We start from the raw sequence: 18,169 nt of genomic DNA on the forward strand, positions 1-18,169 counted from the left end.
CAGAGCCGGAGCTGCGGTTCAGGCCGCCGGGCGAGGCCCCCGTGCGCCTCTTCACCGAGCCCGAGCTGGCCAGATACGCCGGGCAGCAGGTAGGGCCGGCCGGCCGGCACTCGGGCCCCCCCGGCCTCCCCCGGCCGGTTCTTTAAAGCCGCGGGGCCGGGGCCGGGGCGTCGCTTCCGTCCCTGCCGCCCAGCAGCGAGGGGGGAACGTGCTTCGGAGGCAGTGGCGGGAAGTTGGCTGGCAGCCGTGCGTTGCTCGCCCGCTGAGCTGGTCCGCCGGCAGCTGCTGGGTTCGGCCGCGGAAGCTGCGCACAGGCAATCAGATGGCGCGTTCCTATTTTATTCGTTGCCTGCCTGACAAGGTACTCATGCCAGTGAATTTCAGATGGCCGTAAGTTGGAGCCAGAGTAATTTTCTCTCAATAATTCACTAAACCACATATTTAAACCCTTTTTTTCCCCCTACGAGATTATAGAAATAATAAAGCAATTAAGCATTTTTAGCTTTCTGTGATGCAGAAAACTCTGCAGAACTTCACATTCGAAATTATAAAGTCCCATAGTGATACACATCCGCCTTCTCTTTTGAAAAACTTTCTGGCTGACCTTCTCAGGGTCTTCTGTAGATACTTTCAAGATACTAACCAGCATCTGACTAAAAATATATCTTCCACATAAAAGACAAAGTAGAAGCACTGGCTTATTAAGTAAAACAGACGTCAGCAGATCAGATTTGGGCGTGTTTATGTATTTATCTGTTGTTCTCTTAATCAAATAAAGAATGCTGTTGGCCATGCACCCTTTTATCTTGTGCAATATCCATCTGCATTAGGAATAGAAAGATGCAGCTGATCATCTTCGAGCAGACAAGGGTATGGACAAGCGGTGACTTGCAAAAGGGACGTGTCTTCTGTGATTGTGATGTTTAGATTAAGAAGATTCTCTCATTTCATATGCTTAAATCCTAAAAAAAAAAAAAGTATAAATCTTGGACAGTTTAAAGCACAAGTGAGAAATTTCAAGAGAGAACATGCATGCTTGTATACACACACAAACAAGAGACCACCTACAATGGAGAATTTAATTCTCCTCTTTGTGTCCTGAGTGCTTATGGATTTTGTAGCTAAAACTAACGGCCTTTGCCTGCGCTGGACTGTTGAGGATATATTGCTGCCTTTCTTTCCAGGAAGGACAGCCCATTTACCTGGCTGTGAAGGGAGTAGTATTTGACGTCACTTCTGGAAAAGGTGAGTTTGCTTCTCCTCTGCTGTTAGCTTTGTTGTCATGCTATTATTCAGTCATTTGTTTTTAAATATCCCCAGTGTATTAGAAGCCTGCAGTTCAATTGCAACAAAAAGAATATACTTTTTCCCTTTTTAAAAACCCTCAGTTTTCCTCCTCTGATGCTTCCCCATGAAGGTTCTGTCTAGAACTTACACTGGTTTGAGATTACAGTACGCATAGACAGATGAGCCAGTGTAGCCCAGTTAGCTTGGGCACTGACAACACCTGCCCAGACCCCCGAGCCCTTGCCAGGTGCGGGGTTGGGCCACACAGAAGCCGCTGCTACAGCGTTTGCTTGCACCAGGTACATGAACTGACAAGACCAAAGCTAAGCTGGGTGTACCTGTACACCTGCTGCAGCTGCATCTCTGCCTTCTGTGCTGGTGTTTGCCTACCCATGCTCTCCAGTGGCCCGGTCAAAACACTTGGAAGAGTTGACCGTGATTGTGAAAGGAGGATGGGGAGCTAAGTATTTTTTTTCTCCTTTAAAATTTTCTTACTTCATGAGGCTTCTCTTTATTTACAACTAAGCCATTTGCTGTTTGTGCCTTCCCTAAGAACTACAGATGTTTTAATGTGAGCTCCTGCTACTTAATCCAGATGTGCTGTAAAATGTTTGAAGGGACCATGGGGGTCCTAGGACACTCATCTTAATGTCATCATAAGCAAACTAATGGCTTGTTGCTTTGTTTGTACTAAGCTTGCCTGGACATACATGTAGGTTGATCTTCAAATCCTAAATTAGACAAGGCTTGCCACTGCAAATTCTGGAGTCTACAAACCTCCCATGAGAAGGTAAAGCACAACTCCTTAAATAATGTCTTAAATTTTAAGACCGCAGTATAGGAGTTCAACAGTTGTATAACCCCACCCTCTGTTTTTTTGTTGGTTTGGTGTTGTTTTTTGTTGTTTTTTTTTTTAAAGACTGGGATATATTATCAGAAAGTAGCAAATCAGAAGTCAGTTTTGGAAGGAAGAGTCTTGGACTTGAGTTGTTGCTTTCACTTCACTGACAAGTGTAACAGGCTGCTGAAAAGCAGAGGCTGAACATACCCTGTACATTGGCAGATCATCACATCATCACTGGATTTTTTTTTTTCGTAATCTGACAGAATTTTATGGAAAAGGAGCCCCATACAATGCTTTGGTTGGAAAAGACTCAACAAGAGGTGTTGCAAAGATGTCTCTGGATCCAGCAGATCTTACACATGACATAGTAAGTAAACGGACTGTTAGTTTAATGCTGGTTTGCAAAGATTTATTCTTTTGCGGGATCATATTATTTGTGTTAATTTATTTGATTCACATCTTTAAAAGCAAAATGCATTAATATTCTTTAAATACATAAAATGGACATATATTTGCTGCTCTTGAAAGGTGCAGTGCTAACAGCCTTAAAGAGGAAAGTTGTTAATCTGTGGAATCAATAAAATGTATGTTAGCACATAAAGAAGCAATTACCTACTGTTTAAAAACATGCTTCCAAAGAGAGTAAATCACTTCCTTTGTCAACTGATTTAGTGTATCCCGTGTCACGGACATGGCAGTGGATGCTAACTCTGGCAGTGGGTAGTTGCTTGTTTGAGGTGTGATTTACTTATGAAGGGAGATTAATGGTTTGTTTGACCTGAATATATTAAAGTTTTGTCAAAGTTGAATTTGAATGAAAAAAATAAAATTACAGGTTTAACTCTCAATTTTGTTAATCATATTCTGCAAAGCAAACCTCAAGGCTGACTCTAAGGTTTATAGTAATCAGTAAAACCCCCAAATGTATCTAAATATCTGTATTTTTATTTCTTTGAGATAGAACTTTCATTTCCATATTTCATTTAGACAGGACTCACAGAAGAGGAACTGAAGTCCTTGGATGATATCTTCAATAATGTTTATAAGGCCAAATACCCAATTGTTGGCTATACTTCTCGAAGAATTCTGAATGAGGATGGAAGCCCCAATCTAGACTTTAAACCTGAAGATCAGCCCCATTTCAACATTAAAGATGAGTTTTGAGGAACATTTTTGTACCTAGAGAATGCCCGGGGAGAGGCACAATAGACTGTTAGATTGTTTCCCTGTTTTCTGGAGTTCATTACAACAATTAGCTGTCAGAGTTGGTTTTCTGTTTAGAAAATACATATGTGTGTACACACCAAGCTTAGAGGAAACGAACAGATCTATGTTAGTGTAAAACACTTGGGGAGTTTGCTCTGAATTATGAGCATTATTTCATGTGAAAGTTCTTTCTGCCTGGATTTCTCTGTTTACAAGTGTGTAATATAAAATTATTCCTCAGAAGAGATAAGGAAGTTTTTAACAGTTGAAACATGACTGGTCTTCTTTGTAAATCACAAGTTGTTTCCCACTCCCTGAAAAAGCATGAATGCATCATCTGGACAAGCTGACATCAGTCCTCTGTGCTTCAACTGAGTGTAGGTATCACAGTACAAACAGGTGTAATAGAGGCTTATGTTTTAAAAAGCATTGTAGGATTTAATGTTTGATACATTTGAGAATACTGGATATAAAACACTCAGTCTCTTAAAATATAGTTACTGTGGAGTATTTATGCAAAGCTTACAGCTGTAAACCAAGATAAAAAAATAATCTTTCCCCGTGAGAACCACTATGACATTTTAAGATTATGTTAGTTTCAAATAAATGACACTTCACTTTTTTATGTAATTATCAAAGATGTTATCTATATTAGATTATGATTTCCTTCTAGCTTCCTCCACTCTGACAAAAAAAGGAAATGATAGCCCACTGTTTACCACATACTCTTCCAGTACAAGTTTATTATTGTAGTTTAGTATCCTGTGGATAGTTAGCATCTTTATATTGACAATTTCAGCTGTCATTTTAAATTTCTGATAGTTTTTCTTTGTTCTTACTCTGGCTTCATCACTGCTGCTGCAATGAAGTGTGCATTTATATGTTCCTTTTCCTTTTAACCTAATAGGAACCTGCAGTTCCTGTAGGGTGAAAGCAGACCCCCTTTACTGGGTTTCTCTGGCAGTCTTCAGCAACAAGAGGACTGTAAAAGTATGTGCTAGATAAATTGCTGCTAACCACTGACTTTCACTAACTTAAGCTGAATGTAAACTGTCATGTATATGGATTTATCTGCTACTGTGACAGGTTGAATTGACATGGATAAATTGAGTAGCTGCTCCCAATTCTGTATTAATAATATAGATATAATAAAAATTCCGTTTCATATTTTGTGCTGTTTCTTTGTCATTATGGCCATTTTCTTTGAAGGAAAGATTAGATGATTCTCCACTTCATGGTTTGCCGGGGTCAGCTGCCTGTCAGCTGAACAACTGAAAAAGCTGTTTCTATTAATTTGTCCTTTCTTTCAGTGTTACAGATTTTACTCTAAACTTGTTTTGCATCTTACCATTAGACCACTTAATTTGCAGGAGGGATTCCATGCCTCCCCCCCACCCCCACTGTTGGATTGTGCTGTGGGGTGGAATAAATACTTTAGCATCAAAGAAAATAGTATTGCTTCAGAGAATTGGTTTTGTTTTATTATTACTGCTGACATTTTGGTTAGATACCAGGAGCAGCTGGGAGTTGGCCCCTTGATGATGCCTGCCCGCAGGTATGCCTGCCACCTTTATGGGAATGCATGTGGCTTTGGTTGTAATGGTGGGTGGTTGCCCTTTTGCGAGCATTTCATGAATAATTTTCCAATGCCTGTTGGTTTTTCCCTCTTCTCTTCCCTTCCTTGGATGCTTCCTTATGGGGCAGATTCAGTAGCCAGGCTACTGTGATTGCTGTAATAGTTTTGGCTTCACCAAGCATCAGCATATCCGGCTGCATTTCAAAAATGTTGTAGCTCACCACCACTGCATGGCTTAGTGTTACTATTCTCCCCCTGCTTTTCCTATTCCTGCTATGGGGGTCGCCTTTGCTGATCTCGAAGCAGGTAACTCAGCTTCTATTTGTACTAAATTTCAGGTTCATTTCATTTCCTGTTGCAACTGGAAATGGTGATTTAAACCCCAGTCTTACGGTGTGAGATCCTTGTGAGTCCAACCTGCCCTCACTCATGCCTGTGACCAGAGGGAGATGCTCTAGTCCTTCCTTTCTGTTATTAAAGACAAGATTACCACAACTGAGTGCATTTTAGAATGCAAAACGTTTCCTTTTTGTTTCTATTTCAGTTCTTCAGTTTTCCTTCAGGGAACTGAAGGACTCACATTTAATCATTTCCTAGGCTATTTCACTTGAGGTTCCCACTCACCAGGACTGTGTTATGATAATAAGGCTTTAAGTGGGCATAAATCCTTAACAATGTTTTCACTGACCACTTCTTAAAAACGCATTCAGAGTACCACAGTATTTCTTTCAGTGTTAATTCAATGACATTATTTTATGTCTAAGGTTGTTACTTGCCAACAGCCTGAAATTTATTTTGCTTAAAAGCAAACTGTCTGCTATGGTTGTTTTGTTCAGCAAGTTGCATTTCTCTGACCTCTGTATTATTCCAGTAAGACAGGTGTCCTTGCTATCTATACATTGCACTCAAAACAAGCAAATTGTATGCTATCCTTGTTTTCTCAGTCAGCTGCATTTCCCTGACCTCTGTATTATTCTGGTAAAACAGGTGCCCTCACTATCTATAAATGGCACCCAGAACAAGCAAGCTGTGTAAAGCCTTATTGTAGCCCTCCTACTACTCCAGACCTCCTTTGGAGAATGAAGTCTTTATTTTCAGTTTACTTGCTGCTTCCAGATAACACTGCAGATGTCAATATTTTTGCTGTACTGCTTCTAATCTGCATCTTGCTAATTTAACACGGGTGTTTGAATGGTCTGAGGTCTTAATGAATTGCTGTGCCAAGAATTACCTTACTTTAGTATTTAATAATAGTTTAATCTTCAGAATGTTAAGAATTATCAGATAGGTTCATTGGTCAGAGGATGCATAACCTGAGTTCCTGTTTCCCACATGGCACTCTTTTCAGTAATCCTTCACTTTGCTCCTAATACATTTGACTAACTTGTGACAGAGTAGATTCTATCATCTTTACTTTAAGGAGGACTTTTCTGATTAACTACTGAAGCAACAAGACTAATAATATGAGCAACCAAAATTCAATAAAGGGGTTATGAAATGCAGATGAAAGTATTGTGTTTATTTTTGCAGTTGCAGAGACTGCAGTTAGGTAAAATTGTAAGAACGTGTAAGGTGTGTTAGCAGCTGTTAGTTACTGGTTATTTGCATCCTAATCTAAACAAGATCACCTGCCAGAATGCAGGTACTCTGAATCCTGCAGACTGAGCAGCTCAGATTTTTCCAAGAATTTGGGTTTAGACATAAATTGAAGTTACTTCTTTCCTACCTGTAATGTGACCCTTTTCCAAAATAGGAGCATTTCATTGATTTAAGTGAATCAGTTTCTGTATTAGTTTTCTTACACAGAAAAGGCCTTGTGTTTCTTTGAAAACTGCAGCCTAGGCTAATACTCTTTGTGGTCTGATGATATTGGCTGTGAATTCATAACAACATAGGAATCAGTGTAGGATCACCTTTCAGACTGCACTTGTCAGACCTGCCAAACTTTCACATTTCAGTTAAAATTAAAAGAGGATGTTTATCAATTTAAGTACAGTGCTTTGGAATGGGAGAAGCCTCAACACCGTTTGTAGATCACCTCCTTTAACTTTTGTTTCAAAGCCACCATTGGGCTACATATTCAGCAAATGATATTATAGTTTGGAAAAGCATTTAACTGCTGCAGTTCTTCCCTTGCAAGCCTCCCAAGAACATGTAGAACTCGATGATACAGGAGAGAAAACAAGAAAAAAATGTGGTTTAGCTGACTTTACAAATGGATTCTGTCTCTTTTATAGATAAATATACTTACCTGAAATGTGTTCAATGTAATTTGCATCTGCTTAAGAGAAAATGGAAGAGATGTGAAAAGTTTCATACAGGAAGTCCAACACTAATTTTTAAGCTGATCTGGTTAAACTGAGAGGAAAAAAAGTCAAAAAACCCTTCTGACTACTTCTGTGAGTGAAAAAGCTGCCAGTCAAGGATTCAGTAAGATGTGTTAAGTAGTTCTGATTGATTAGTACTTGCATATTTTCAGATGAACACTGGATAGTCCGAGGGATATCTTGAAATCCCCGGAATTGACGTGATGACAATTATACACTTTGTTATGCATCATCCATTTATGCTTTTGCTTAATGTTTTTCTGTCCACACAGGAAACAATATACAAGCCATGCAACTTATGACAAATCCCTGCACCATGAGTAATATTCAGCTAAAGTAAAACACACGTGAACCTATAACCTGAAAGCTACTTACATGATATACAGGATGGCTGTTTTCAGAGAAAATCAGTCCTTTTCTGTGAATGCTTTGATTAAAACAAACTAAAAAACCCCCCTAATGTTTAGATTTGTAATAATTACTTCACCCAGAGCTCTATCTGTGAATACTGTCAGATAGTTATAATACAGACTCTATCGAGTGCTTTGACAGAAAAAACAGTGCTATATCAAAAGGTGATTTTTTTTTCCACTCTACTCAATCAGTCTTAAAGAACTAAGTGTATGAGAGGTGAGCATCACTCCTAGAAGTACTTGAATAGCACAGGCATGATTTTGATCTTGGCATGACCAAAAAAACCCTAATCCAGAAAACAGAAGAGGTGGGAAATGAGAATGTTTTACTGTGCTATTGGGACAATTTATACTGGTAAGGTAGATTTGGCAGAGTACATGCAGGTCTGATAACAGACAGTGCTTCCTATTTTCTCTTCTGTCAAATATGGTCAATGATAACAATGTGAACTTGTACCCTTACCCATATGTTGGTCTTTACATTATACCTTCTCCTTTGCCTTTTTTCTCCCTGTTCAGTACAAGGTGTGAGTCCTAATTTACTTGTTTACTTACACTTAGATCTTCTTGGCTTGGGTCATCTGTTGACAAGAAATCCAAAAGAACAGAAACTGAGATTAATGTTCTGTGAAAAACAGAGCTTGTGTGCCTGGATGAACTGCAGAGCCACAGGAAGTATTCTTGAATAAACAATTCTTGTTACTGTTTCCCATAGGTTATTTGTAGTTGTTGCCATCAGAAATTCTGCACTGTTAATGAATGTTCAGATTACCATGTTCTGGAGTACTTCTTGACATGAGCTGTTATCCTACTGAGAAGTGAAAAGTTTAAAAGAATCTGGGTGCAAGCCATCTTGGAGATAAGCCACCCAAGAAAATACAGCATCATTTTCCCTTAACTTAAAGAAACATCTCTGAAAAGGGAAGAGAAATTGATGTCCAAATGTCCATACTTTACCTTCCAGATTTTGCTGAAAGTTTTCTCATATTGTGCAAATGCAGCAGATAAAGCAGGGATTTGGATCTAATCTTTGCATCGTGAAAACTGGAGTCTACTTCTTGGCATACCTACTTGTGCTTTAGAGATTACAACAACACAGATAGACTGATTACAAAGAGTCAGTCACATGAACTAAATCCAAGCAGGCCTAAACTTGTAGGAATGTTTGAATGTAGACCTGCACTTAAAGCCTTGCACCTTTCTTTTGCGGACAACAATCTTTGAATGAAAAAACCCTTAGAGGTAGCATTTGTTTCAGCCAGTTTGAGCAGACAGAATTAGATGATGACTGAAGTGAAAACTTCCCTGGGCCTACTTCTGTGCTCCTTTGCAGAGATACTAAAACCAGTTGTGTTGGAGATGCAGAGTTTAGTTACCAAGCAATTAACTGCCTGGAGGGTAACTGTAGATTAAACTGATAGCTGTGGCAAATCAAGAGTATCCTAGGAGGCCGCTCTTCTCGTTGGAGGCTGCAGCTTTCTTTTACGCTGCAGTGCTGCTTTGGTAGTGATCACAGATAACGTCCAGGTAACTCAAATTTATGCATTACGTGTAACACTTTATTAATTTTTATGTTTGAGCAAAGGTCCTAAAAACATTGTCTCATTAAAAAGAATACTAAAAGCAAAGTGTTCATTCTGAACTGCAGAACTGTGCAGCTGTGCATCAGTCCTAAGTATACTAATGGCAAAAGTGGTAATTGAAGGGATTACATGTTTAAACTGAGATTATATTCTTAGGTCACATGTCTGTGACCTACATTATGTTTGGAAGTGTCTCAAGAATATCACTGATTTTTCCTTATTGTTTAACCGTGCTCTGTACTTTAAAACAGTTGTGCAATACTTTTAAAGAATAGGACAGTAGGATTTTCAAGGCATTTGCAATGTATTTTGTGTTACATGTATACAAGTATGTCTGTACACAACAGACAGACCTAGCAATTTAGACAAAGCCAACAGTCTTACAGTCTTTCTAAACCATGCTGTATTCCATGTATTTCTTAAACTGAACAGGTCAGAAATAACACCCTGCCTTTTCGATCTCTGACACAACAAAAATGTTAGAAATGAAATTATGATGGCAGCTTGTAGGAATATCTGAAAAGCTCTCAGCGTGCAAAAGACTAACCCGTCGATCTTAGTGAACTTGAGAGAATGTTAAGAACCAATGCTTAGTAGGGATGTTCGTGTATGTGTCCTCTATGATTCTACACATTAAATATTACATATGTCCCTAAATTACTGCTGCCATGGGTAAATGTGTCCTTGACATTTCTCTGAATGGTCTCCTTCAAGTTTAGCATGTCTTGGAGATGGAAGAAAACAGGCTGCTGAAAGGTTTCTATGCAAAGCAGCAACATATCAGTGGACTATAACAATCCGAGGCAGAAAGAAGGAAAGTGAGTTAAATGCTACTTATAAGAAGCAGCGGGAGATTATAAATAACTCACGGGAGAGTACAGTTTCAGAAAAGGTGAAACTTGCTGATGCACTCAGAGATAAGGTTGAACTTGAGAACGGAAAAGTGTGACATCCTCCTTGGATACAGTTCTGGGAAAATCAGCATGAATTATACAGTTCGTGACTGCTGGCTCCTTGCTTGACATCCTCAGTTCATTTTCCAAAAATACTGATGCCTTTGGCTTTGATACTTTGCAGGAGCCTGGGTTCATAGAAAATCATTCTGCTGCTATTCAGTCCATAACATCGATTTTTCTCGTTTTGTCTTTAAACGATGTTCATTCTAGTTTAAGAAAGAAGGCTGGAGTTTTGCTCTAAAGAGGTGACCAGGGACACAGAGATGAAGGTGCAATTCTCAGCTTCACTACAACTTTGCAATCTTTAATGCTAGGTTTCCTGGCCGTTCAATGAGCTGATGTTTCCTTTGAATTTCCTTTCATCCATCTGGAGAAGGTAATGTTGGTTGGATGCAGGGGCTGGTGGGAGCCCAAAATGGCTGTAATATCAAGAATGCTTTAGCTTTCCAAAGCTCTAGCTTTAATTTCCTCATTCCAAAGAGGTGTCACTTTGTGGTGCTTCATCTTTCAGCTGAATTGAGTGTATTTTACCAATGTTCATCCATGTCTGTCATCACTTAGAATTTGCCTGTATGTCCATTGGTCACTTGTTTGTTGAAATACTGGTAGAAGCCATGATAATCCCAACAGTACACTTTAGTCTCAGACACTTTAAGACATTGTATAAAAGGTGATTCATAACATTGTCAAGAGTTTCAATTACACATTCAAAATGTGCAAAATGAAGGTGCAGCTGGAAGCTAGAGGTAAACTTTTTATCTACTACGTTTAACTAACATGTTAAAATAGACTAGATATTTCAAATAGGTAAGAAATGAGCTTCTAATCTGAAAGCAACTGTTTGTAGCCTTTGCAGACTAAGATACATTAACCTGAACTTCTCCAAGTACCTAAAGGAGCTTTTCAGCTTGAAAAAAAGTAAAATCTTAAACAAGATTTTATCTGAATAATTATGTTAGCTGTATCTGCTTCACAGAGTAATAGACTGTTTATGGGAACTTTTAATACAGAGGGAAATAGTTACAAACTATTATTCCACAATACTGTAGCTCACCTTATTGCAAGCCCTGTCAGTATGTGTGTAAATTCCTCATGATACTGTGAAAACCCAAATATAAGTTATTCTAAGTGTTTTACATACATCTGGTTTATGTTACCCTTAAAAAAAAAAATATCACTCCCATTCTAGTAGGCTGTTTGATTTAACAACAACAGAAATAAATCAGGGGTTGTCCTGATACTAACTGAACCATTGTCTCACTGAATGTGTTTTCTTCACAGTTGGGAACCTGCTGGCCACTTCTGTTTGCGCACACTGTTACTAGCCATGTAATATCACTGGAATAACCGCATCAATTATTTACATAAATACTTCTAAAATTCTACTTTTAAAAATATATTCTGTTCTTAATGCAATTGAACTGAAAACAAAGATGGCTAGCACCATATGACTAGAGCCACTGGAAAGCACTTCTTGATTTACAGACAGGGTTTGGAAAGCTAAATGAATTCTGCAGAATGTTTATATAAAAGCATTACTCTCCATAACTTCCTCTAACTGGACTGTCCTTTCATTTATATCTTTTTCCATCAACTCATTTAGACCGACTCATCGCACCTAAAAATAGTTTAGATTTACTTTATCTTTTTATACACAGAATAACACCACAAAATGGATCGTGCCTACATGCATTTATCTGAGAAAACCTACTCTGTTATTTCAGCTTATTCCTTTTGGTGTCTGAAAAATCACTAAACCACATATTAATTTGGTATAAATTTACAAAACCATAAAAGTCAAGGAAGTTATGTGCAAGAACCTGAATTCAACTTACAAAGTGTAACAAAGATTACTCTCTAGGCCATAGAGAATGTCTCACCTTTAGATATCCTTTTAGAAACAGAGCATGGCTGCAGTGCTGTTAATGGAATCATCCCAGTTCTATGTTGGTGTTACTTCAAATAAATCCAAGTTTCTTGAATTTTAATTTTTTGCATGTGCTGGAGCAATTTTTCCACATAGCAGGAGCTAGCTTTACATCACTGGATCTGAAGGGGGAACTCTATGAATAGCAAGCTCTTACCCTGTCTGGGACAAATTGCAAAAAAGAAACAAAACCAAATGTAGTTTAATAAACTGCATTTCTCTGAAATGTGGTCTTTTTAGACAGGAAAAAGAAGGGATAGAGGAACATCAGAGGAAGAAGTGGGACTATAACTGCACACCAGAGAGCTGGTATGAACTTTAACAGTAAGGTTTACCCCTTGTACACATTTTTAGCAAGCACAAAACTGAAAAATTTTCTGAAACACTTAAATCCAAGTGAGAACAGCACAGATATAATTTATCGGTTATTTATCTACTTCAGAAAACAGATTTCTGCTTCAAGCTATAAATCATTAAGACTTCTAACTTTCAAACAGTGCATCACAAATTAGCCTTCCGGTTTATAAAAATCATCCTAATGTGCCTCAGCACTGTTATATTTCAAGAAAGTCTACAGAGAGCCAGCTGTCTGAGCTGGTCGTGCTGCTATGTAAGATTTGTGCCTAAGTGTCTCTCTGGGAGTTTTGTTTTGGTTCTATCATTTAATATTCATGACAATCTTCATTAACCTGCCAGCTGAGCCATTTTAGCATCCTGCCTCCAGACAAAGTCCTAGCCCACACAGCTCCTGAAAGCCTACATTTCCACATTACAGGCTATTTCAGCTTGGAATTCTTATGTTTAAACTAACAGGATGTATATATAAAAAAAAACCCAAACCACCAAACCCAAACAGAAGAACTGCTAGGGAAAAAATAAAGCAAGAACAAGAGGGTGTTCAGTCCTAGTTATCAACGACATGGTTAAGCAACGAAATTAATCTGATCATTCCAGCCCGTACACCAAGGCTTTGGGAAAGCTGACAATTCAAATGTGTCCATTAATAATAAAATGTGATGGGGCAAAAGCGGAGGGGAAAAATCCTTGCTTTTAAGCTGCATGGAGTAGACTGTGCTACCTTAAAATTGCGCATAGCCCACTGCAATATCTGTCAAAATAATACATAAATATTGGGGGTAATAATAATTTTAGTGTCACCGAGAAGAAATATATTCATGCTAAAAGCAAATTCTGTAATTATATTATTATTTTAATATACATTTTTTCTCATCAAGGATGTCAGAATAATCAAATGATGATTAACACTGTAGACAATTTAATTACACAACACCCAGAGAAATCCACAGGATGCTGTTTCAGCCTCCCCTATCAAACAGAACAAAATATACAGTAGGTCCAGTCCTGCCCATGTGGAGCAAACTGAAAAGCTGTTGGAGGATCAAGAAAAGGGAAGAGTGACACAAGGAGGAGAATTACCAGTGGAAGGAGGAGAATAAGAGTAGAGAAGGACCCCCAAAATTAAGCGAGAGAGAGGTAATAGAAATTTTGATGCTGACAACCAAGCAGAGTAGAAGACCAGAGCCAGCCTAACTGTGTGGTTGGTTACTGCCTCACTATTTCAGACTAGCATAGTGAGGAAAAAAGATACATACGTTTTAAAGAGAAAACTGTTGGGGATTATGTATTCTTTTATGCTGTACCTCCTGATTAGAAGAAATAAATGTTGAATTTTATTTCCCCCTCTAAATTTCTATGATGGTTTTTGTTCAACTGCAGTTGAATGGAGGGAAAAGGGGAGGAGGATAACTTGTTGTCTGAAAGAGAAAAAATGTTTTTTCTTTTTGTATGCTACACCCTGCAATGGAGCATCAGGGATGGATTTGTCAAAAAACAGCAGCTGAGGGAACTAAGAGCTCGGTCTTAAGTCAAGACTACATCTCATCACCTTTTCTAAGGAGGCATACATTTTCTGGAGGGAACCAGTCTTGCAGGGGTGTTACTAGAAAAATGTACTTCTAGAATTACCTTTCAAAAATAAAGATCTTGATAAAAGCTCCTATGTTAAACTTCAGATAACCAATTTCTAAAACTTGCCAGTGCATAAACAACTTTATGAATGCTTCTTCCTCACTGACAGAGAATTTAGGAGGCTTGAGGAATGTGAAATACAAATATCTAACATGATGAATAGCCATCTACACATAAAATGAAACTACCCAAAACAGTAACAGTAATGAAGAGTAGAGTAAGGGCCCCTTAGTTTCTATCTAATAGGCACCCCAAAAGGGGATGCAGATATCCCAAACTAAATCACATTTCACCTGCATCTCCTTGGTAGAACCAGCTCAATTGTGACAGGGAAAGTCCCAGCAGCTTTCACCAGACTGTTCCTATGCCATAAACCAGCACTGCTCAGTCTTGTTTCAGGCTCCGGCTGCCTTCAGTAAAAACAATTCTACTGCATTTTGTCTGATTTAAGGCTTTAGCAGCAGAAAGTCCACCAGGATTCAAAGCCTGCTATGAAATGCTAAAAGGAAGACCCAATTTTCTAGCAACTCTCTTCATACTTTGCATATCCTTTCATAAGCCTAATGCTGTGAGCTGGCTAATAAAAATAAGGCCCCCCAACACAACACAAATACTAAATGGAAGAAGAGTAAAGCACAATGTAAGTTAATTTGCCAACAGCTGGGTTTCCCTGCACCTCTAAGGGGAGGAAAGAGCTCTTGTTTTCTCTGACAGTTATGAAGCTTATACACATTACCAATTTATGCAGAAAATAATGATTTTGTATCTTTAGTAAAAGCTGCTTATTAAGACTGTTAGGTGCCTTAACATCATTAAAATTGAAGTGAAAAAAGGCAGCAAAAATAAAGGAGAAGCAGCTCTTACTGCATACCAAATAGCAATACAATACAAGAAAAAAAAATTTTTTCTCTGACTCCTTTCTGGAAGACACTCTTTGAAAGATTTTATCTTTTCTTCAAATCCAGACATAACTATGGCTTTACGATGATGTGGCATAGCTGTTGCATTTAAAAAAAAAAAAAAAAAAATTAGACTGTTTCTGATCTTCTTATAGTCACAAGCTATGCTTAATAATGTTTATTTTCTATAATTTGTTAGATCATGTTTTACCCTCAAGTACATTTAATTTAAGTATTGCTCTACCCACTGTTGATTCAAAACAGCTAAAGGAAGTAGGAACAGCAAAGTATGCAGTAATAGGTAACAGGCCTAGAGAAAAACTTTAGAGAAAGTTTCAGTTCAGAGCATAACTATGTCTGTATAAGTAGAAATAACCTACAGGCAATTTTCCTTGTTTTTAGGAGGCTATTAACTTTGATATTTACAAAACTATTAAGCTGTTCCTTTGGAAACAACCATAGCAAATGCTCCTTAAGGGAAGCATGGGTATTTTTCTCTAGAAAGCTTCTTTAGAAGTAATGAAAAAAAAAAAAAAAAAAAAAAAAAAAACCATCAAGGCAGCTAAAAGAGCAATCAAAGTTTGCTTCACATTTCAGTCTACATTTTCCAGGAACTCCCCACTAGGAAACTTTGTTAAATTTAATAGTAAATTTAATTTAGAAAGAGTTCTGTTTTCACTGTATTTTTCTTCCCCCAGTGTTTTCCTAGATGGATGCTTTCATAACAGTTCTTTGGTTTGCTTTGTTTCTAGGCAACTTGAAGTCATAAACCAATTTTCAACTAGTGTGCATCAACAGAAATAAAGAGTTCCAACTGAGCTATGCTGATTTTCACTATTTTAGAATCTGGTCCCCTCTCCTTTCCCTGGACCACAATAACCTCCTACATTATCAGCTTTGATGTTTTCTATGGTGCTCAGAAACCTACATATTTTACATTATTTAGATTAAGCAACAAAAAAGGACCTCTCTAATTATGAACATAATTACAGATCTGCTTTTCTTCCGTAATTCTTGAATTAGACATTTGCTTTTGACTAAAAATACACTGGAACTTCAGAGCTCTGTACTGCGCTCATCTGTGTACATTATTCTCCCTTTCCCTTCACGTCTCCTTTTGCAGTTTTAATAGAGCAACACTATGGGGGTTCTAACAACCCTAGGACAAACATCGTTGCAGGATACAGTATAGGATAATTAATGATGAACTCTGAAGCAATTGCTAAATCTAGCTGAAACCTATGGAAAGAAACCAGACATTATAATGATGCTTATTCTTGATTTTGGTGAGGGGAACAAACCAAACATCCCCTCAAAAGCTCAGAGCAAAACTCCTTTTCTAATTGAGTAATAATTTGCAAAATTAAGTAACTCTCCGGGGGTTTCATTGCTAGTCTAAGATAATGACCATACAATCTGGCCCTTGCATTAAATAACCACTTTTGATTATTGTTTTTACACATAATCAGGATTAGGTAAAGATCTTTCCCAAAAGTAACCTGGAAAAGCTAAAATCCAGAAGGAGTAGAGGCCTTAAAATACTCAGTATAGCAAAATGCAGTTTTGTCCATCCTAGATTTTAAGAACACAGCAATGAGCACATTCCCTCTTTAAGGCTTAGTTTAGTCTGTTAAACAACACTTCTGACATTCTTTAAATTTCACTCCCTGAGATAAGAGAAAGCAAAACTTCTTGGATGACTAAATGCCATTTAGGTCCTTTAAAAAGACGTTCAAAGGAATTGATAATGGCACATTTCAAAATACAACAATAGATTGGTTCATAAACCCACCTTTTACAAAGAAGTGGAAAGTACACTTTACCTGCCTGTTTTCCTTAATGGCTACAGAGAAAACTATCAGAAAACAGTGGGAAAATGGTTTTGAAGTATAACTGTGGGCAAACAGAAGACACAGTCAAATAAGTATCACCTTCCAAGCCCTAGCCACGAGACAGGCAAATAAAAAAAACCTGTGTGGATGTCAACACAAAGGTGCGTATATAATTTTAGCAAAATGGTGTAAATGACGCCATCAGAAATGTTACATATGTAGCCCCCCCCCCCCAAAAAAAAAACCCAAACAAACACCAAAAACCAACCCAAAACAAAACAATGAAATACTTTGTAGAATGATCCTGAATTTCCACAGAAAGAAAAAGAGGGAGTGAGAGTTTTCTGAGAGCAATGCTGATTGAAAAGAGAGGCTTGGGTTACTGCCAAAGGAGCTGTTTCCTATTGTCTTTTTTCCTGCTAAATTCAGGCAAACAGGACCTCAGTTTAATCCCACTTGATTACAAAGAATGTACACAAAGATATATCACTTCCTATCAACATTTTTGACAGAAATAAACTAGAGGAGCTCAAATATTGGCCAACCATTAAAGTAGAAAGTTACGCAACTTTTCATGTATACCGCAAAAAAATCCAGCAAAATTCTGAAAGATATCAGACTTTTAGCATTCAGAATTTGCGATCTAAGTTATTTTTTAACTTAAAAAAATTAAACAAATACTGTGAATATAAGGAAACATGCTATCTCACAATATACAGATTAAACTATTTCTGAAAATAGTGTGGAGAATTGAAGAATGGAAAAAAAATTTGTCGTCATTGCTTGAAACGGAAAGATCTCTATTACAGCCCTCCCTAACCCCAAACGCCTGTATTATGCTAGCTAAATCACTGAAACCATAAATTCTCAGCACTCACATTCATAGTTCCTTCTGAAATCACTGCCTAAGGCTTCACTCTGTTCTTCCCTATATTTCAAATCACTGAAAGCTATGTGCTATGAAGCAGTGTGAAACTCTCTGATTCTACACAAGTCAGAGACCTTGAAGTTAACCTCAAAAGGATTTCTTAAGTATTTTCCTGCATTCATTTATTCTTGACACCTCCAACAAACTTAAGAGCCAGATAATGCGGATGCAGAAATTTCCGTTGCTTAAGCAGTGCACCCAAGTAAAACCAAGACCTGGTCCTGTACCTTTGACCCACACAGGTAACCAAAAGTCTCTCCTAATGATTACTTTTCCAGAACAGGATTTCATGGGATATTCTGAATGTGCGTGTATCTCAATTCTGTTTTCAGAATAGAGAAATAAATAGAAGGTGCAGACTCTTTCAGAAATGGGAAATCTAGTTCTTGTCTAGCTGAAGTT

The 18,169-nt window shown here is 37.9% G+C and overlaps 2 protein-coding genes across 2 annotated transcripts in view; one reads left to right on the forward strand and one right to left on the reverse strand.

Moving 5' to 3' along the window:
- NENF (neudesin neurotrophic factor) overlaps nucleotides 1–3,961 on the forward strand; it is a 4,587-nt gene extending 626 nt beyond the window's left edge. The window contains exons 2-5 of the mRNA XM_026846265.1: nucleotides 4–89; nucleotides 1,185–1,245; nucleotides 2,395–2,498; nucleotides 3,119–3,961. Coding sequence (XP_026702066.1) covers nucleotides 4–89; nucleotides 1,185–1,245; nucleotides 2,395–2,498; nucleotides 3,119–3,295 — 428 coding nt within the window. The 3' untranslated portion in view covers nucleotides 3,296–3,961. The remainder of the gene's footprint in view (nucleotides 1–3; nucleotides 90–1,184; nucleotides 1,246–2,394; nucleotides 2,499–3,118) is intronic.
- Nucleotides 1–18,169, reverse strand: part of TMEM206 (transmembrane protein 206) — a 53,790-nt gene that overhangs the window by 23,543 nt on the left and 12,078 nt on the right. Inside the window, exons 2-5 of the mRNA XM_026845870.1 lie at nucleotides 12,073–12,281; nucleotides 11,247–11,290; nucleotides 8,117–8,234; nucleotides 7,165–7,191 (exon numbers count right to left, since the gene is read on the reverse strand). Coding sequence (XP_026701671.1) covers nucleotides 7,165–7,191 — 27 coding nt within the window. The 5' untranslated portion in view covers nucleotides 8,117–8,234; nucleotides 11,247–11,290; nucleotides 12,073–12,281. The remainder of the gene's footprint in view (nucleotides 1–7,164; nucleotides 7,192–8,116; nucleotides 8,235–11,246; nucleotides 11,291–12,072; nucleotides 12,282–18,169) is intronic.

Source organism: Athene cunicularia (genome assembly GCF_003259725.1).
Source record: "Athene cunicularia isolate RWA chromosome 3 unlocalized genomic scaffold, athCun1 chr3_part1, whole genome shotgun sequence".
Taxonomy (NCBI): domain Eukaryota; kingdom Metazoa; phylum Chordata; class Aves; order Strigiformes; family Strigidae; genus Athene; species Athene cunicularia.